We start from the raw sequence: 21,791 nt of genomic DNA on the forward strand, positions 1-21,791 counted from the left end.
TTTTGCGGATCGGTTTCAGGAGTGTTGCAAATTGTCAACGACGTTGTGCATAATGGCAAAACTGTAGCTATTTCAATTTGTAACCATTGTGCTATTTTGGACGAGTGCGGAATGGCCCATAGAATTATGGCTTATTTGATGCACTTTAACAGTAGATTTTCCTGTTTCATGGAGCAGAGTTTTTCTGTTGCCCCTGAGGGACGGACCAGAACCAATGGGTTGAAATTAATGCAGAAGAATTTTTGGCTTATTTATTTATTTGGATTTTTATACCGCCCATTCTTATTTATTTATTTATTTATTTATATTTATATACCACCCTCCCCCAAAGGCTCAGGGCAGTTTACAGGGAACAGGAAACAGGTACAGATAACATGAGGTAACACATGTGACAACAGCAATAACAAAACAGCAACAATAACCCCAACATGATAACAGAAATAATAATATGATAGAACTGCAAAGGGGCCTCAGCTCAACTCTTACTGGGACCCAGTCGGCTAGGCAGATTACTGGTGGTCATAATAGGAGGCGGGGGGCCTGAAGGCCAATTGGAAGCGGTGGTTTGGGTCAACCTCAACCAAATGCCTGGCGGAGGAGCTCCCTTTTGCAGGCCCTGCGGAACTGTTTGGGTTCCGTCAGGGCCCTGATCTCTTCTGGGAGCTTGTTCCACCAGGTGAGGGCCAGAATGGAGAAAGCTCTGGGCCTGGCTGAGGTCAAGCGGGCTTCTTTGGGGCCAGGGACCACCAGGAGCTTGGAGGTAGTAGAGCGCAAGGCTCCTTGAGGGGTGTAGGCGGAGAGGTGATCCCTCAGGTATACTGGGCCCAGACCACGTATGGTCTTAGTGATAACCAAAACCTTCAGCCTGATCCGGAATTCAACTGGGAGCCAGTGCACCTGCTGAAGGATGGGCTGGATTTGGGACCTCCGGGGTGTTGCTGTGAAGACCCTGACAGCCGTGTTCTGGACCAATTGCAGTTTCCAGATCAAGGATAAGGGCAGGCCAGCATAGAGCGAGTTACAGAAGTCCAGCTTAGAGGTGGCTCTGGGCGGTTAACATCTGGAAGAAGTTCCTCACAGTTAGAGCAGTTCCTCAGTGGAACAGGCTTCCCCAGGAGGTGGTGGGTTCTCCATCTTTGAAAGTTTTTAAGCAGAGTCTAGATAGCCACCTCACAGAAATGCTGATGCTGTGAATTTAGGCTGATTGTAAGTGGGTGGACAGAAGGGATGCTTTCTTGCATGCCCAGGGAAATGCTGTTTCCTCCCAACCAGATTGGCCAGGGATTCCATATTGGGGGGAGAGGACATCATCTGGGCATGGAATCGGGGTCACCGTGGGCAGGACTAGATGACCCTGGAGGTCCCTTCCTACTCTGTGAGCTCTGATTCAATGATGCCTTCAAGACCAACCCAAATATCACAAGATTTGGTTTGTCCTGAAAAAGAGCACGACTGAACTTTCATTTTTGGATTCCGTCTTGTTGGCCCACGGGGCTCTTGCTAGCAATGAATCATGGTCTCTGCCGGGCACCGGAGGGCCCAGGCGGGCCTGCTCTCCCGAGATCGCCGAAGTGAGCCTGGCCTTGAGAGGCCGGTGGGAGGCCGCAAGCGAAGGCCTCCGAGCTCAGTTGCCCCGCAGCGTGGCGCGCGGCCGTCGCAGGTCCCCCACCCGCGCGCTTCCCCGGGAGCCAGCCCTGGTGCCGGGCGCGGCTTTCCCCGGGGCCACGTGCGCAGGTCGCCGCCTGCAGGGAGGGGGGATCGGGGCCCGCCGCCTGGCGGCCGCCTCCCCCGCCGGGCCTGCGCCTTTAAGGGCTGGCCTACGTGGCAGGGGCCAGGAGCGCGCCCGAGCGAGCGCGGCCACGTCCCGTGCGCGCAGCCTTCCCGGAGCCGGAGCCACAGCTAGGAGCGGCGGCCCTGCCCCCCCCCTCCCCGCCCGCCCGCCGCCGCCGCCCCCAGCCCACCCCACCCCAGCAGCACCAGCAGCAGCAGCAGCAGCGGCGGGCAGCCATGGGGCAGAACGACCTGATGGGCGCGGCGGAGGATTTCGCGGACCAGGTGGGGCGCGTCCCCCTCCCCCCCGGGAAGGAGGCAGACCCCGCAGGGGGAGGGGTGGGGAGGGGAGGGGGAGGGAGGCTTCTCCGGACTGGATCTCCCGCGCGGGGCAAGCCGAGCTGCTGCTGGTGCGCGAGGGAAGCGCGTCTGCCGCCCCCGGGACAGTTGGGGGGGCGGGGGGGGACCCATGTGGAAGGGACGCCTGGCAAGCGCTTCCCCGGGAGGGCGCGAGGCCGCCCCGTGCCTTAAGCGAGGGCTGCCCATCCACGGGGCCACTTCTTGTCTCTGCTCCAGCCCCGCTCGGAACTTGGCTGGCTGGGGAAGTGGCCGTGCCCTGCGCGCTGCCAGTCGGAGAGAGCCGTCGCTGGGGCCCGATTTCTTATTCCCCTCTCCCACCCACCCCTCCTCCCCCTCCCAGGGTTGCGCCTCCTGGACCATTTGCTCCTCTTCCAGGAAAGCTGCCCGTGCCCAGCTGCCGGGCCTGGTCTCCAGACTGGGAAGGAGAAAGTTTGGAGATCGCGCCGGAAGGGGCCCAGGGCCGGCCTTGCACGCTGGAGGGTGCCTGGGTGGAATGAGGCGCTCTGTGGAGGGCAGGGAGGCAGGGCCGCGCACCGGCCCTCGCGAGTGGGAAGGGGCATCCCGGGCCGTCTAGGCCAGGGGTAGTCAAACTGCGGCCCTCCGGATGTCCATGGACTACAATTCCCAGGAGCCCCTGCCAGCGAATGGGAATTGTAGTCCATGGACATCTGGAGGGCCGCACTTTGACTACCCCTGGCCTAGGCCAACCGCCTGCTCAAAGCAGGGAATTCACCACTCTTCCGTTTGCTCTTCCTGGGCAGCACAGGGGGGCTGAGAGCACTGAGAACCTCTTTGTGGGAAGAAGTTAAAACTGGGCATTTCTGCATGGCCTGTGGTCTTCAGGGTTGGGGTGCCCCCCTCCTCCCCCCATAAGAGAGAGAGTGTGTGTGCCAGGTGGCACTTCCTTGGAGACTGGGACCCTATAATGCAGGGGTGGCAAACTGGCCTTCCAGATGTCTATGGATTGCAATTCCCATGAGCCCCTGGCAGGGGCTCATGGGAATTGCAGTCCATGGACATCTGGAGGGCCACAGTTTGCCCACCCCTGCTATAAAGAGACCAGTCAACGGTGTTGTGCAGGCCCATGAATACATATAAAATGAAGCAGACCTCTTTGTGTGGTAAAAAGCAAGTGTAAGCCCAAAAAGGTGTGACCCTAAAGAGTTATATGGAACTGTCTTCTGGAGTATTGTCCTCTTTCCAGTCTCCTGGTTGCTCACAGAAAATGATCACATCCAAGAATGGGATTTCATTGTTCATTCTGTCAATTGGCCACACGGCTATCTGCTCTGGATCGGATGGGTTTTCCTTTCCTACAACAGCCCATCTGCTTGAATGAATGAAGTTTCCTTGGTTTCATTGCCACAGCCCTGCTGTGACATGCAGCTCCTCACCAGGCCTACAATAAGTGAAAAAGGTGGACTAGGAGGATGCTGATCCCGGCAACGTGTCTGGTCTCCCTTCAACAAACAAACAAAATGTCCATATCAACAAGTATAACCGGGGAAATGAAACAGCTGCTGTCAGAGTCTGCTTATTCTCAGTTAATGTTCAAGTACGCCATTGCTGCGGCACACACTTGCTTTTCCACAATGTACAACTGGCATTCTCACCCAGGAACCTGAAAACAGTAACTTCTTGCCTGTGATGGTGAACATATGTTTGTGAGAGGCCACAGGTTGAGCAGCTGTGTGTGTGTGTATGAGAGAGGGGGGGGTCCAGAAGTAACCAGCCGGTGGGAACTGGGGGGTGTGTGTGTATCTTTTTGTTCAGGGCTCAACACATGCATCCTGTGAAACTATCGCCCTGGACTAGTAAATGCCTGCACATAACTATGTTAGAGCACCCTGCTCTTCTAGGATTGAAAGAGGAAAGAATGATCCCTTTGTAACAGATTCCTTAACTGTATGAGCCCAGTTTACCTCGGGATAAATCGCCACCAAGGTGGAGCTCAGTATATGGCAAGTGTGATCGTGGCAGTTTGGCTGGACCCTCTATTGCCCCGACAGGCCTGCCGGGGTGGGGGTGGGGGTGGGGCAGCTGCGTTAGTTCTATTGCAGCAAGTGTGAACAGTCCAGGAGCACCTAAAAGACTACAGGAGAGCCAATTTGGTGTAGTGGTTAGGAGTGCGGACTTCTAATCTGGCATGCCGGGTTCGATTCTGCGCTCCCCCACGTGCAGCCAGCTGGGTGACCTTGGGCTCCCCACGGCACTGATAAAACTGTTCTGACCGAGCAGTGATATCAGCGCTCTCTCAGCCTCACCCACCCCACATGGTGTCTGTTGTGGGGAGAGGATAGGGAAGGTGACTGTAAGCCGCTTTGAGCCTCCTTCGGGTAGGGAAAAGCGGCATATAAGAACCAACTCTTCTTCTTCTTCTTCTACATTGATTCCAACATGAACTTTCTCAAGTCAAAGCTGGATGAATCCTTTGTGCAACTGATTAAATGAGATCTGATTGAGGACAGCTTGTGTGGGAATCAGTGTTGTTAGCCTTTAAGGGGCAGCTGGTCTCTGGCTTCCTGCTGTGCTGTGGGGTGGTGCTCTGGAGAACCCACATTCCAGTGCCTGCAACCGGGGAAGGCCCAAGGTCAGCACTGGTCTCAGTGTTTAGAATGGTACCGGAAAGTTTAGTTCAGCAGTGGAAGGGCTGCCTAAGGAGGTGGGGAGCTCCCACGCACTGGTGGTCTTCAAGCAGCGGCTGGACAGAGACTTAACCTGGATGCTTGAGGCTGATCCTGCACTGAGCAGGGGGCTGGACTAGATGGCCTGTATGGCCGTGGAGTGAGGGGATCCTTGTAGAGCCTGTCCCTCCATGGGCCCCTGCACTGCCCTCCCTTCTGCATCCAGTGCAAGCTCCTTCTCCTTACCTTGGGTGCACTCTGGGTCGCTTCCCTCCTCTTGTCTAGGAAAATGCTGATCACCACTTTGGGGCCAGGAGGTGAATTTTCTCCAGGCCAGACTCGCTAGAGATTATGGGGTTATCTTTTTTTTTGGGGGGGGGACATCAATTGGGCATGGAATTGGAGTCATTATGGGTGGGCAAGTAGTTGTGAATTTCCTGCATTCTGCAGGAGGTTGGACTAGATAACCCTGGAGGTCCCTTCCAACTATGATTCTTGTTCAGAGGAGCTCCTTGCTGTCAGAAGAGCAGCCCTCACTGTCACCCTCTGATCACTCTGCAACCCTTCATGGTCATAATTCCCTCTCATGCTGGGCCCTTCCTCTCCTTTTGTTGACCCATTCCAAAGCTCAGTTCTTTGGCTCAACACCTTCATGGCTCCCGTGTGGTGCAAAACCTTAGATTTGCTACTCCTCTGTCTCCAGCCTTCTTCCCCTCTTTGTTGCCTGTAATACTCAAGGCACGAATAGTTTCTTCGTGGTTTAGTGTCCTGCAGAGTTCACCCTTTGGAGACCACAGGCAAGCTGTCCTGCAGGTAACCGAGGACTACTAAGTCTTGTCTTTTGCCCAGCTCCTTGAAAACATGTTTAGAGAGGCATTGGTGTGCTGGGAGACCCTGCACAGAAGGCCTTCTTAGACATTCTGTCTGCCAAATGAAAGCAACCTTAAAGACTAATAACATACATTTCGGTATGAGATTTCATGAGTCAGACCTCACTTCTTCAGATATGAATTGCCAGATTGAAGCAATTTCTTGCTTCCCTAACAATAACTTGTTTGCAGTCATTTTTTAGAGATACGGGGCTTCCTCCTTAGCTTCCCCGCCCGGCAATGATCTTCAGGCATTTTAAAAACTAGCCACCTTTTGCAGCTTAAGTTTTCATGAGCTAGAGACAACTTCATTGGATGCGTATGATGGGATTGACTTGGTCTGTGTTTGTGCCAGTGAGTACAAAGGCAAAAGAATGACTCATCAGCTCTTGGCGCTTGTTTAGTTATACAAAAATCTGAATTTTCTGTTGTGTAATTTATTTGAAGGCTAGCATTGAAGCTTTTAATGCTTCTCATTGACTGCTTTGTGGCTGCTGGACAGCTGGACAGAGTGGTTCCCACATCCCATGGATTGCCTGGGGGGTTTGATAACCTTTTCCCCACCAGCAAATTATACCATTTGAAATTGCTTCCTCCTCCCCAACAACTCTTCTTCTGTGTAGCTGCAGATATATCTGCTACAACCCCCAGTACAAATCCTCTGTGTGTGTGGGGTGTGTGTGTGTGTGTGTGTTATGTGTTTAAAGCCTCACAGGGGGAAAAGTATAATTCAGAGGTGAGTGGAGACATGGCAGTTGCAGGAAGGGTCAATAGACCCCTCTTTCCTTGCCATTTCTGTGCCCTCTTGCTTCTTCCAGGAGAGGCTAGAGGTTTTTAAAAGAGGCTCTGTTGGATTGGATTTGGCCCTTGGAGTCTGTAGAAACCCTGGATTTTCACATCTGTGATGCACGCAGGTTGCAAAGGCAGAGTGTGTATCCCAGTGCTTTGCCAGCCTCTTGCAAACCAGTTGTTAACGTTTCACTCAGCCCAGCAATTCCTCTGCTGATCCTGCTTTTTCTTCCAGGCCTCCCCAGCTGATTCAGATATATCAACTACCACCTATACTGCTGTTGATAACAGTGAACTACATAACTATATGGTGTACAGAGATTTGCAAAATAGCAGGCTATGTGTAAGGGCTGCATGTATCTGCACAGTTGGCAGGCAGATGCTCATAGTGGAATATGTATTAGTCTTTGAGGTGCCCTTGGGCTTCTGTGTTCTTGGGGTAAGGGGCATCTCTTGAAAAATACCTGTTTCAGATGAATAAGGAGGCAAATTGTGTATCCTATCAAAGATGCCAGATGGGTTGGTAGCTGTAGTCTGCCTTGTCACCAGCTAAAATAATTAGAAGGGAAAAAAACTTGTTAAGTTCTGAACAGAATTCTGGCTGCCTTAGGTCACCAAGTGATAGTGCCACCAACCTCCAGAACTCTGCCATGCACAGAAGACTTTGGAGTAGAGGGGTCACTTTGTACTGGACAACTAAGAGTGAGGAAATTGCTGGAAGGATATTTATGATATTTATTTATGAGGGGGTATGGGTCAATGGTGGAACAGCTGCTTGCCTTTCAGAAGGCTCCAGGTTCAGTCCTGACATCGCCAGTTAAAAAGATCAGTTAGTGGACAATAAAAAGATCTGTGCCTGATAAACCTGCAGAACCGCTGCCTATCAAAATAAGCAGTACTGACTTTGATAGATTGATAGTAGATGGAGTGGTAGAGTTCTTTGTTGTAGCCAAACATCCTATCAGAAACACCAAGCCGGTTGCCTTCAGGAATACAATTGGTGTTAGATGGGGGGGGGGGGGAAGAAGTCTGTGGATGGCCTCTCCCTCCCCCCAGGAACTGGAAAGGCTGGAGGCCCCCAGGCAGGGAACTCACCAGCAGGGGCAGCTGGGATCTGCAGCCTCCAAGCCTCTGAGGGAAGTGGAAGGAGGAGGGGTGGTCAGGGGTGGGAGACGGAAGATAATTGGCTGGCTGCTGGACAGACAGGCAAGCTGGTTGAAGGAGGAGGCACAGGAGTGAGGCAGCTGCCCTGAGTGGTTGTTAAGCATGGCCTTACCAGAAATATTATGTGGAACAGATGTCACAGCAAAGGGGTTAAAACATTTTTACATTACAGGATAAAACTTTAAAACTCAAAGTATAAGAAATAAATTCAACAACAAAAACAATTCAATGGTCCGGTTCCATGTAAGGCAGTTTTGTTTGTCTGTCTCTGTGTATGGTTACTACTAATAAAGGGATGCTTTGCATAGTCTTTGTTTTGAAAGCACAGTGTTGAATTTGGCCAAGTATATAAAATGTAGGAAATAAGCACATTTGCAGATTTCCTTAATCTTAGTATCGCCCAGTTTGCTAATCCTAGGGGGAAGGGGCACTGAAACCCCTTCCCCAAACTGATGTCAGTCGTCTCTGTGCCAGGTGCTCCCCACGCATTCAACAGCACTACTCTGCACCTGCAAGGGTTAGCAAGGTGCTTTTTATTTCATGGAGACACTGAATTCTGCAGCCAAGGCCCCATTCTGCCCCCCTTCCCACCACCCACACAATGAAGCGCAGCCCTCATTCCCTCCCTTGGGAGCAGTGGCCGAACAGAGTGACCCCACAGCTGACTTCTGGCAACTGCACAGAGTTCTCCAGGCAAGAGGCCTCCAGAGATGGCCTGCCCCGTGGCCTGCCTCTGCCAAGGTAGACCACCCCAGTGCCAACACAGGCGGACCCTGCTGAGCTTCTGGGAGCTCATCAGACCAGGCTGGCTTGGGCCTTCCAGGCAGCAGCAGCTGTAGTGGAAATGGGTGCTGGCAGATGGGTTATTGTCCTCATTATGCAAGACGGTGACAGAACGAAGGGAATTGCCCACGAGAATGACGAAGCCTGCACAGCGCTTGTGTCTGGGAAAACAGCCTCTGCTGCAGAGGCATCTGTTGGCAGTTTGCCCTCTGTTGTGATAAGCCAGCGATACAATCTACGTGGGCTAGTTAAGAAGCGCTTGGAGAAAGGTCTGGCTGGATCCAACGAGAGAATCCTTTGGTCAGGGCTTTTCACAGTGAGCTTCCCTAAGATCCCCAGGATCCCGCTGGCAGCGCACAGAGGCATCTGTAGTGCAGAAAGGCAGGCGTCTTCTTGTGGCTTTAGGTCTGTTTCCACATAGTCGAAGTCTCAATTAGTTATGCTTAAAGTGGCCAAGTGACGGACGGGGCAGTGCCACAGGGACAGACAAGGGTGGCATGGCAGGGTGGCTGCCAGCCCTACCAAGCTGCTTTACAGTGGGCACGGGCCTCTTTGAAAGATGCTGGCACCACTGAAGGAAGGAAGCCAGAGAAGCGAGTTGCTCTTGAGTTCCCCCTCCCCTCTCCCTCACTGGCTGCCTGGAGGGATTCCTTCATGGTGGTGGCAAAACCTGCCTTTGGCCCCCCGGACCTTGTGCGGCTGCCGTGTTCCCTGGCCATTTCCTTCTCACCAGCCATAGACATTTTGCTGGGTCCTAAATAAAGCATAAAATGGCTTGAGGAAAACAGAATGTGAAAAGCCTGCCGGTCTCCTGGCTTCACACTGAAATGACAGAAGAACGCATTAGCAAGTGAGACATTGGCTCTGCTCCTGACCTGGCCCCTCCTACTCTCATTTCAAGCAAACTTGGTACTTCATATGTTTTAGCATTTTGGATAAAGTTAGAGTTCTGGATTAAAATTGGGCGTGGGGCCAGGTTCAAATCTTCACTACACCCAGAAGCACCCTGGGTGACTGTGGATCAACCTAACCTACTTCCTTGGATGGATGTGGCAAGGACAAAATGCTCCATGAATATCACATTTTTTATTGTGCATTACCATTTTGTTAAAAGGGGGATGTGTTGATTCAACTGGTACCAGCCAATCAGTGCTGTGTTTTAAACTTGCAGTTATTTTCCTCAGGGGGCAACTGCATATAACACTGCTTGTATTTTCTCCTATTGGCTATAGAACAGACTGATTTTTAAGTTGGAAGAATGGCTTGTGGGGAAATGTTTAAGGAACACCTCACCTGGTAAGACTATTTTGGATTGCAGAATTTTGTGGGAAATAGAACTTATTTATTACTCAGCGTCACATGTAGTTTAGCCATTGGCAGTCATGTATGCAGTGTTCCCCAACCCCCGGGCCACAACCCGGTACCAGGCCGTGGAGCCCTCGGTACCAGGCCATGGCGGGGGGGAGGGAGGCGCCGGCGCCCCACTGGGCACGCCTCCCTCCTCCACCCACGACGCGGCACTCACTGCGGCGGGAGCAGTCGGCGGCCAAATCGCTCAAGCCTAGGGGAGAGGGAGGACCAGGGACCGGCGGGGGGGGGGGGGAGAGGGAGAGCGGTGCTCGCCGCATGATGCTCACCAGCGAGTGCAAAAGCGCAGGCAAGGAGCTGTGGCACCTGCATGTTTGCGCTCACTGGCAAGCACCGTGCATTGAGTGCCCCTCTCCCCCCAGTCCCCGGGCCTCCTTCTCCCCCCTCCCAGCCCCAGGCCTGAAAAAGGTTGGGGACCACTGATGTAGGGAGTTCATAGTCTGATGAAGAGTGCTCACGCCCTGAATAAATCTTTGTTGGTCTTAAAGGTGCCACTGGACTCTGATTTTATTGTGTTATTTAAATTAGTGGTCCCCAACCTTTTTATCACCGGGGACCCCTCAACGCCTTTTACTGAGGCCCGGTGGGGGGGGGGTAGTTTACTCCTCTACTCTCAACCACTGCCCTAACGCTCTCTGATCGCTATGGTAATTTTAAACATCCCTTCAGAATAAGATACAGACACGCCACAACAGTAAACATAAGGAACATTTTATTTTCATGGAAATTTTAACTCATGACAATGACCAATCAATGGGAACCCTGAGCTTGTTTCTCTGCAACGAGATAGTCCCGTCTGGGAGTGATGGGAGACAATGACACCCAAAGTGTGTTGTAAAGGGCCGGGGGGGGGGGGGATGAAGTAAAGGGCCGGGGGGCGGGGAGAAGGCGTCCTTCGCGGCCCACCTCCAATTAGTCGAAGGCGCGGCCCACAGGTTGGGGATTGCTAATTTAGATTGTTGTTGTTGTATATGTTTATGTTATATATTAATTCGTTCCATTTATCCCCCCATGATATTGTATGTAAACCGCCCTGAACCATATGGAAGGGCGGTATAGAAATCAAATAAATAAATACATTAAATAATAGCTGTTGCTGGTCACCTGGTCTCAACCAAATTCCTGGTGGAAGAGCTCCCTTTTGGAGGCCTGCAAAAATGCAGAAAGCAGTACGAGGAACTTAGTTTTTCATAATATGCCAGGTGGGCTTCTTTAAGGCCAGGGATCATTAGCCGGTTGGTGGTGGCAGAGCATAAAGGAGGGAGGTGGTCCCTCAGGTACACTGGGCCCTGACCGTGTACAGCCTTAAAGGTAGTTACCAGAACCTTTAGCCTGATCCGGAATTCAACTGGCAACCACTGTAGTTGATGGAGAATGGTTCGAATGTGGGTCCTCCATGGTGTTGCTGTGAGGACCCTGGCTGCTGCATTTTGGACCAGCTGTAGTCAGGGCGGCCATCCATCAGGAGGAAGAGCTGGGGTGTCATCTGCATATTGATGACAACCCAGCCCGAACTTCCTTACCAGTTGTGCAAGATGGTGCATGAAGATGATGAATAGGATAGGAGAGAACTGCAGGCATGTGTGTGCTGAGTTACGCACTGGCGCCCGCGCCTCCCCCCTCCCCCTCCGTGGCGCAATGCTGGCTGTGTCAGCCTGGAACGGCCAATTTGGACACCACTGCACACAACTCTAGTGGAAATCCTTTAATCTTTGAACTTAGAAATATTTTAATGTTCATCTTCAGTTAGATTAATAACTGAAATTTCATATTTTGTACAGTTGGCACAAAATCCTGATATTTCCACAATCCTTTATTCAGCGCGGTTTCTGTTGAGTTCATAACTGTGTCCTGAGCTAGTGGCCTGGTTTTTCCAGCTGGGATTTCTTATCTACATACCTTTGGGTTTCTGTATTATTTTTAACTGTTTTTTAGCAAGTAGATCCATGGATAGTGTGGAGAGGATTGTCCCTACGTTGAGGATAATTTATGATGATATGTTGTTATCAGCAGTAGCAGCCTCATTTGACATCTGTCTTTCTCTCAAGGATGTGAGACAGCTTTCAAGTAGAATCCTGTCCAGTCATCAAGTGGATTACATAGTATGGTATAAAAACATTTGCATAGAACAGCAGAAATCCCCAGTAAAACAGAGCAAGCCAGTGGTTTGTGTGGAGGACAGGAACACAGAAGACTGTTCAGTCAACCAGAGTAGAGTACAAAATGTGATAATTCAGTAATAAGGGCAAAGGTGCTTAATAGAACAAAATAAAGCCATGTGGGTTGGGCTGAAGGATTGTTGTCGAAGGCAAAAACAGTCCCTGTATGGAAGCCTCCTCCTCTTTACCTTCCTCATGTCCTTGAGTAATTGGATATAAAGCCTCATATGTTTTCACAAACTCTGTGCCAAATTTTCATCTGCCTAAGTAAATTAAATAAATTTGATCAAAGGGAAAGATCAACAGTGAAGCTTCCCTCTGGGATATTGTCCAGAGTTAACAATTCTTCTCACTGCAGAACCCTGATTGTGCTTCTAAAAACCTGCAGAGTTCCTGGATTCCAACGTGTAACTTGATGAACTGACCTCTTTTTATTACAGGAGACCACGTATGTTAGTGACCCTCCCAATATCATGTAGCAATCAATTGCACATAATAACCAGATTCCCTGAAGCCATGCTTCCTTGTCTGACACAAATGGATGATCCTGAATTCTTGTATTTTGACTTGTGGCAGGTTACAGAATAAAACCCCACATCAATTAAAAACGTTAACAACAAGATAACAAGCTCTGGTAATGAAAAAATCAAGAACTCATCCCCTCCCCCCCCCCCAGTCCACCTCCATTCAGGGCATAGATTTCCAGGGGTGCCGACTATCTTTCTAATCTGAGGAGGGGTGCCTTAGATCTTCTGTGCCCTGGCCTCGACCAAACACCTGGCTCCAGTTTGCAAGCCCTGCAGAACCATGGAAACTCCTGCCGGACCCTCAGCTCTTCCACCAGGTCAGGGCCAGGACTGAAAAGGCCCTGGCTCTGGCTGAGGCCAAGTGAACTTCTCGGGAGCCAGGAACTACCAACAAATTAGTACCCGCAGAGCCCTGCAAGGAGCATAAGGCAATAGGCGGTCCCTCAGGTATTTGGGTCCCAGACCGCGAAGGGCCTTGAAGGTCAATAGCAAAAGCTTGAACTTGATCCAGGCTACAACTGGCAACCAATACAGATGCCTCAGAACCAGCTGGATGTGGGCCCTCCAAGGTGTTCTTGTGAGGATCCTAGTTGCTGCATTTTGTACCAGCTGCAATTGCTGGTTCAAGGACAAGGGAAGGCCTGCGTAGAGCAATTTACAGAAGTCAATTCTGGAGGTGACCATTGCATGGATCACTGTGGCCAAGTACTCTGGGGACAGATAGGACACTAGTAGCTTTGCCTGGCAAAGATGGAAGAATGCCAGGTGCACTACTCTTGCGACTTGCGCCGCCATAGTAAGGGAGGTGTCAAGGATCACTCTCAGATTCCTGGCACAGGGCGAGATGTTAAGATGCACTCCGGCTAGGGTGTAAACTGCACAGAGCTTGTATTCCAATCCCAGGTCAATTCAGTCCCTGCCCTCTACACAGAATACGATTTCCGTTTTGATTTGGGGCGATTTAAATTTTCCTTCTGCAGCAAGAAGGATTGATCCGGAGTGACCCTACCTTTATGGTGCGATATCTTAGAGTGCTTTTAATGCTCAATATTTCAAGATTTGGATTGAGAAAGCAGGCTGTTTTGAATCTGGGCTCTCTTCTGTGGTAGAGAACCTCTGATTGGCCAAAATTGCTCATGTGACAAGCTTGCCCTTAAAGGAGAAGCCCTTAATTTCTCTCAACTTCTGTCAGATTTTTTCTCCCTTCTCTGCCGTCTTCGATCCTCTCTCCCCCCCCCTCCAAGAAAAGAAAGAGGCTTCCTGCTTGGCTCCTCCCCCCCCCATTCAAGAAAAGAAAGAACGAGGCTTGGCTCCCCCCTTCTGAACTACCCTAGCCACGTGCAGAACATTTTTTTTTCAATGGGGAGGGGGAGAAGAGGAAGAACTGAGTTCAAATAGATCTGAATTCAACAGGATTGACAATGGAATAAACAAAGTAAGTGCAGAGTCTGCCTAGGTCAGGCAATCGTGCTTCCTAGTCTGCCCCCCTCCTTCCCAGCCACAGGACCTCCATCTTGGAGGGGTTGAGTTTCAGGCGACTCTGCTCGAACCACCCAGCTACGGCTTCCAAACATCTGGCGAATGGTTCCGGGGAAAGCGGAGAGTCTGGGTGCCCGTCCATGCCGAGAGGAGGAGCATTCTGATGACAACCCATCCCAAAACTCTGGGCCAGAAGGCACATAAAGATGTTTAAAAGTATGGGAGAGAAGACTGTATCGTGAGGAACTCCACACAGGAGTTGATATGAGTTCCCCCATTGCTACCCTTTGTGTCTGGTTCTGTAGGAAAGGAAAGAGAAAAACCCTCTGTACTACCCAGCCCCCACAAAATTCACTTATGGTTTATATCAATCACTTTCCTGCTGCTTAGACTCCCTGCCCTGCTATGGTAAAGCGTCAATGGTTAATACGAAAGTCCCACGTAGTACCGATTTATCCCTTCTCTGCTACTGGAGGACAGTGCAAACATGCCGGTGTTAATAGGGCATGAGAATGCTAGAGTGTTGGGAGGAATCATATAGGCTCATAAAGAGCCTGTCTGCTACATTTGTGCATCAGTCACAGATCTGGTTTGACCTTGTTTGGTTAGTCTCTGTTGGCTGTGGGTGGATAAATTTGTGGAGTTTCTGTATCAGCTATTTGCTGGATTATTCATCCCATCCAGAACAGAGTTGCTTGTCCTTAGATGAGGCTACCCATTGTGTCTCTGCAGGAGTCAGTTTTCTGCAAGGTTCCCTCCTTGCAACTGTCTAAACATGGGCTGGGCTACTTGGCGGATAAGACTGTGAATGAAATCTGTTTCCAAATGGGATTTTATCTACTGCTGGGAGTTAGAGGAACCTGGTAAACCTTTTTGGAGGCTCTCTTTGGTGAACAACACCCCCCGCCCCCCAGGAACGGAGAAGGATAGATGGTGCCCAGATGTCACACCGTGGAAGCTCTGCCTTGCTCCTTGCCTGCTCTTCACACCTGTGTTCTCCTTCTTGTGGCAGTTCTTGCGGGTGACAAAACAATACCTCCCTCATGTGGCCCGGCTCTGCCTAATCAGCACGTTCCTCGAAGATGGCATTCGCATGTGGTTCCAGTGGAGCGAGCAGAGGGACTACATAGACGCCACATGGAGCTGTGGCTATTTCCTGGCCTCCATCTTTGTGTTCATAAATCTCTTTGGACAGTTAAGTAAGTGGTCCCAAATGGCTTGTATGATTCCATGTTAAGAAACAAAATGACAAACTTTGAAACCAGAAACTTTCAGTTCTAAGCTCCAGCTTCTGACTGTTTAGCCAAGCTGGATGGATTTCAGTTTTCAACACTCTGGTGTTTCATTAGGCTGAAAGAGAAGAGAGGTGCTGATAAAACAGGAATCTCAGTAAACCCCTCTGAGCCCTTAGAAGGGGCATAAAGCAAACCTCCAGTTAATGCAGCATTGATAGGCAGGGTGAGCCAGGACTGCCCCAGGGTCAAAGCTCATTCGATTGCCTTAGGCAAGCTCCTGAGCTTTCATTTTCAACTAATGTGTATGTAGCTTGTAGTCCATCTACCTCAATCCTGCCTCCAGGGTCTATCTGAACCCTTCAGTTGGAGCTGCCGCCCATGCTGTGCCCTGAGTTTTGAGCACCTTCTGTAGAATCAAACCATTGGCTCGTGTTACTCAACATGGACTTCTCCAGGGGTTCCTAACCTGGTATGGTGACTCCCAAGTCCAAATTCACCTGGAATGGTGACTCATCCAGGGCTAGCCTAAGGGTTTCTGGAGCCCCAGGCAAACCATCACCTTGGCACCCATCTAGTTCGGTGTTCCATTTTCTTCGGTGGCCAACCAGATGTTTTTAAAAAGTCAACAGGCATGACCCTAAAGGTGCAGTTGTTCCCACTGTGACCTCCAAGCAACTGGTGTTTTGAAGGACATGGCCATTGCACATGGACCTTACCTTTGAGCATCCTCTTTCCCATTACCCTCTTAAACCTCCCCCCCCCCCCGATTCTAAGAAGGTCACTCTAGGGCAAACCAGGACACATTCTTTTTCAATCAAGAAGTGTATCCAGTAAAGAGAAAAAATAGCAACTACTTGGGAGATACTGTTTTCAAGGTTTCTAAAATACAGGCCAAGGCTTTGTCTCAAAAGAAATACTGAAGTTGCTTCATCCATGATGGCTTTCCTATAGAGCAGGGGTAGTCAAACTGCAGCCCTCCAGATGACCATGGTCTATAATTCCCATGAGCCCCTGCCAGGAATGGTAAATGTGCTTCCTGATCTGCCCTGTTCACCCCAGCCATAGGACCTCCGTCTTGGAGAGGCTGAATTTCAGGTGACTCTGCTCAAGCCATCCAGCCATTGCTTCCAAACATCTGGCAAATGGTTCTGGGGGGGGGGGAGGCCATGAGGAGATAGAACTGAGTGATCAGCATATTGATGACAGCCCAACCCAAAACTCCTGGGCCAGAGGGCGCATATAGATGTTAAAAAGCGTGGGAAAGAAGGCCACATCCTGAGGAACTCCACACAGGAGTTGATAGGGGCGTAACATCTCTTCCCCCATTGCAACCCTCTGTGTCCAGTTTTGGAGGAAGGAGCATAGCCAACTGAGGGCTGTACCCCATATCCCTGTCCCAGTGAGGTGGTAGGCCAATAACTCATGGTCAACCACATCAGAGGCAGCTGACAGGTCTAGCATTACGAGAATGGCCAACCTGCCTCAGTCCAGGTGGTGTTGGAGGTCATCCACCAGGGCAGCCAATACTGTCTCCACCCTGTGGCCAGAACAGAAGCCCGACTGGTATGAATCAAAAGCCACTGGGTAAGAACCACTGCTCCACTTAGAAGGCAGATATGGTTCTTTTACCACTGGGTAGGAATCACTGCTAAATGTAGAAGGCAGATATGGTTCTTTTCACCACTGGGTAAGAACCACTAAAGAACCACTCAAGGTAGAGGACAGGAAGACCTGGAGGATCATTGTCCATGGGGTCGTGATGGGTCGGACACGACCACACCTAACAACAACAAATACATGAGGAGGCAGATGCTACTTCAACAACCGTTTGCTCAAAACTGTTTAATGGTGAGCACTATGCCAACTTTAACCACTTTCAGAATGGGCCAAGATGAATGAGGAAGAAAAGAGGGTAAAATCTTCTCCTGTTCAATAGAGAGGGCTGCCCTGAGACCCACATTTGGGTCCTGACCCACAGACTAGAAAGCTCTGGTCTACTGTGATTGCCAGTACTGTGATTCCCTGATCTTTACCAGCACCTGCTCCTGAAGCTACCTGTCAGCTAAACTGCAGTTGAGGTCTCCACTGGCATTAGAATGCAAGGTATAAGCCAAAGGTTCCTCTGAAAGCTTTAGCTTGGAGGAGGGATCTGAAGGCATGGGATGGGGCATCACCCAGCTGCACTGGCAGAAGGCTCAGGTATATAAAGCAGCAAAGGAGAAAGGGTGGAATTCTTTAAGAGAGCAGTAGATCCCAGGAAGGTGAAGGTCACAGGCAGGAAATAAGGGAGAAGGATAGAGGCAAACCTGCTGTTGAAAGCTTTGAAGGTTTGGTTCAGGAGAGGCTAGTTAAAGGCACCGTATGCCCAGCAGTGCCACCCTAAGGGCGCTGGCTCTAAAGGAAGTCCTGCTGAGTCCAGTGGCGCTTTCCCTCTCATACCTGCATGGCACGGCAGCCAGAGTATGCTGATGGTGGCTGGTCTGGAACTGTGAATCACCCATCTCTATTTTTCCCCTTCCTTTCTCAGGCGGCTGCATCCTGGTTCTGAGTAGGAACTTTGTCCAATATGCCTGCTTTGGATTATTTGGAATTATAGCTTTACAGGTGAGCAATGGCTGCAGCTCTGAATCCCCAAATATTTTTCTGAAAATTACCATCTTCCTTTTTATTCGCCTTAGTGTGGTGCTTCTCACTCAATTAAAAAAATATTTGGAGCATGGTGTGGGCTCAATTTTAAGCTATTTTCCACCCCTTCTCAGATGTTGTGGTCACCAGTGACACTGACAGGGGAGTGCATGGCCATGTCTTTGTGCTGCTGCTGCAGCATGTGAAAATGGAGTCTTTTTAAAAAAGGGACAGTTAGAGCTCTGAGGGAGAAACATGAAATAAATTCAAAAGAATTTATTCTCAACATCTGGAAGAAGTTCCTGACAGAGCGGTTTCTCAGTGGGACAGGCTTCCTCGGGAGGTGGTGGGTTCTCCATCTTTGGAAATGTTTAAACAGAGGCTGGAGAGCCATCTGACAGAGAGGCTGATTCTGTGAAGGCTCAAGGGGGTTACAGGGGATGAGCGAGAGGGTTGGGAGTGTCCTGCATAGTGCAGGGGGTTGAATGAGATGACCCAGGAGGTCCCTTCCAAATTTATATGAGTTCCTTGGAGGAATGGCAGGATTAAAATTTCAAAAAGTATTAACTTTAAATTATATATAAGAATAATCTTTAAGATTTAGAAAAGGGAGCCCCCAACATACCTTGGCCTGGGTAAAGGTCTGCCCTTGGTTCTGACCCCAAAGCCCTCAACAGGAATGTGAATCCCTCAGGGTATATTGATGAGTGGTTGTTTTCTCCTAGACAATTGCATACAGCATTCTGTGGGACCTGAAGTTTCTGATGAGGTATGACTCCTTTTGCTTGCCTTCTTACCTTTTGGTGGCTTCTGTTGGGGAGGGAAGGACTGGGGGAAAACCAGCCACACATAGGCTTGAGTGCTTGGGCTCGGTTTGGCCACCCCGTTGATCACCAAAGCCTGAGGCAGCGCATAGGAGGCCAATGCCGCAGCGCCACCCCTCCTTTCCACACCGCAGTGCCGGCCTCCTACGCATCACCTTGGGCCTCAGTGATGGTTGAGGCAGCCGAACTGAGCCGAAGCACTCAACCCTAATCCACAGCAGCCTTGAGGGTTTTGCCTGCTGAGGTTGCTAATCGCTGGGCGTCTGTCTCTTCTCTGGAGATATTTGTGTTCAGAAAAGAATGGGAAGCACTTGGCAAAATATCCTGGCATATGGCCATGGCAGAACTTCTGCTTATCTCCTTGGTTGTTTTGGGATGGTGCATATGCCTTGCGAGATCAGTAGGAACGTGCATTCTCATTTTGTTTCTGCTTTAACTCTGCCTCCTCCTGCAGGAACCTCGCTCTTGGGGGTGGTTTGCTGCTACTCTTGGCAGAGTCTCGGTCGGAGGGAAAGAGCATGTTTGCTGGTGTGCCCACCATGCGGGAGAGCTCTCCAAAGCAGTACATGCAGCTGGGCGGGCGGGTGCTGCTAGTCCTCATGTTCATGACACTATTGCATTTTGACTCTCGTTTCTTTTCGGTAAGTGCTTGGATCTTCTTTCCTTTAAAAAAAACCCCTTCACAGCTGGTGAATCTTAACGGGCAAGAATAGGCAGATTGATCTATATGGGTGGCAATCTGCCTCTTTAGTTCCAGCCAGCTCCTACTAAGAGGGTAACTCTCAGCCTCCTCTCAGCCTGCACCCTAGCCATTGTGTTTGTGCAGCAGAGACACCACCTGTCCATCCTGCTGTCCAACTCGAGCAAGGAATTAGCTTCCAAGGGCCAGCAGGACCAGCTACACATCCTCTGGCAGAATTGGGCCACAATGGCTCATAGTCCTCATGGGGTTTCTCTCTTATCTCTTCTTGAGGTTGTTCTGGATGGTCTCTGGCTGCCAACATTCTGAAGCATTCCAGACTAAATGTCCTTGCTTACACAGAATGTTTCCTTTTAGACTGAATCCTTGCCCTGAGTTAAGAAACGGTGGTACTTCTGCAGCAGCTACTTGAGTAAAAGCCTGCCTGTGTGCAGGACAGTAGTGAGGTGGCTGCAGGATGTCTTCTGCCCAAACCGTTCCTGTTTGAATGTGACCAAATTTCTTGGTTTAACTTGCTCTGGTGTTAACATGGAAGGGGAAGCCCTCCCCACATTCCCTCGGCCACCTTGTGAGCGCCTTCATGGCTTCTGGTCTGGGTGGAGGAAGAGGGACTTCTCTTGCCAGGATTTCCTTGGACATTTTTGGCCCTTGGTAGAGGAGAAAGCCTAAGCAGAGCCTTGTTTTTCTGCAGAAGATCCCCAGAGTAACCAGTCATGCTCCAGCTCTCCTGCTGAGGCCCTTGTCTACCCCCTGAAGTTACTGTGCATTCTGGCTCCTATGTATCTGCACTGATGTGCACTCGGTGCCAGGGCCAGCCTACCTCTGGGGCATCTACTTAGATGTAGGGTTGGTGTGGCCTGGTTCCAGCTTTAGAGTTCCTCTGACGTTGCGTTGCCTCTCCCCACCTCATGGCAGATTCTGCAAAACATTGTGGGCACAGCTCTGATGATCCTCGTGGCCGTTGGCTTCAAGACTAAACTGGCTGCCTTGACCTTGGTCATCTGGCTGTTTGCCATCAACGTCTACTTCAACGCCTTCTGGACAATTCCAGCCTACAAGCCCATGCACGACTTCCTCAAGTACGACTTCTTCCAGACCATGTCAGTCATTGGAGGCCTCCTCCTGGTGGTGGCACTTGGGCCTGGGGGTGTCTCGATGGATGAGAAGAAGAAAGAATGGTAGAAGGGGAGAGGACTCCCCCCACATACACACACACACACACACACACGTCATCTCAGAACCTGGGGACTGACTCTCCAGAGGAGTCCAGAGGAGAAGGGACGACCTCCTTCCCTGCCAGCATTTGACATAGATGTGTCTGAGACCCCTTGTGCAAGGCACCGATTTTTCTGGAGAGAGTTCAGTTTTTTAAAAACGTCCAACCTCCCTGATAATCCAAGATTTGATCATGCCTTGTGAGGAACTTTTGCCCAGGGTCACTGTTCTTCCTGTTTTGTAATTCCTAAAATTGGAATAAAGAAGCTGGCTAGCAGGGGCCACTGGGTGGGGGCACACCACACCCCCACGTTATCTCCTTGATTTTTTAAACAAAATTTAAATTACTGTGATTGGATAACCTGTTATATACTTTTCAATGTGATGGTTAATTTTTTGTTTTTGTTTACATTCTTGTAATTAAACAAAGTCATCTCCCAGGCTGAGCACTGACAATGTCGGGGATGGATCGAGTGCCGCTTGTGCTAAGGGAAAGTGGTTTTAGGAGATGCAGTTGAAGCTTCTTTTCTGTTTCTCCGGGCTGGGCTTCTGTTTTTGCTGCCCAGTCGCAGCTGCTGTAGGGTGACCCTCATAGGGTTTTCAAGGCAAAAGATCCACCGAGGTGGTTTTGCCACTGCTTGCCTCTGCAGTGTGACCCTGGACTTCTGCTGTGGTCTCCCTTCAGAATACTAGCCAGGGCTGACCCAGCTTTGCTTCTGAGATTATGCTAGCCTGCACTGTCTGCGACTGGGCTTAGGCTGGGTAGGTGCTGAAATCTCTTCTTTTGAAATCACTGGGGCTTAAAGTTACTTATATTGAGCTGTATTGTCCTTCTTGTGGATCCAAAAGAATATTACAGAGGCCTGTGTTAGACCTGCTCATGAGCATCCTTTTAGAGGGAATTTAAAACATCTGGATCTATCCCATTAAAATTGGGGAAAGCTGTACCAGTAAAGGCACAGAGGGAAGAAATTGATTGAGTGGAAATCTTTGCTGTACTTTTAGGCAAGGAGAACTCCAAACCTACTCCTCTGTAATGTGGTATATTCAAATGCACATCCTATTTGGCAGGTTACTGTGGATGAGCAATAGGGTTGTGAGTGTCCTGCACTGTGCACTAGATGACCAGACGACCCAGGAAGTCCCTTCCAACTCTGTTATTCTGTGATTCTATTAAACGTCTCTGGGATTTTGGGAGCAGTTTCTCCGGAGTTGAGGGGTGAAGAGAATCACACCTGAAGCCCCTCTGTGTGCATTAACAGCCATCTGTGCATCTATTCTGCCTCCAGGCACTCAGACT

General features: G+C 50.3%; 1 protein-coding gene across 1 annotated transcript; it reads left to right on the forward strand.

The window, feature by feature from the left end:
* Positions 1-1,773: 1,773 nt before the first annotated feature.
* SURF4 (surfeit 4) lies at positions 1,774-20,931 on the forward strand. Its single transcript, XM_077306104.1, has 6 exons — positions 1,774-2,055; positions 14,905-15,091; positions 17,655-17,731; positions 18,478-18,521; positions 19,031-19,217; positions 20,192-20,931. The coding sequence occupies exons 1-6, from the start codon at positions 2,008-2,010 to the stop codon at positions 20,456-20,458; spliced, it is 810 nt and encodes a 269-aa protein (XP_077162219.1). The 5' UTR covers positions 1,774-2,007; the 3' UTR covers positions 20,459-20,931.
* The last annotated feature ends 860 nt before the right edge of the window (positions 20,932-21,791 follow it).

This window comes from Paroedura picta, chromosome 12 (genome assembly GCF_049243985.1).
Source record: "Paroedura picta isolate Pp20150507F chromosome 12, Ppicta_v3.0, whole genome shotgun sequence".
NCBI classification, from domain to species: Eukaryota; Metazoa; Chordata; class Lepidosauria; order Squamata; family Gekkonidae; genus Paroedura; species Paroedura picta.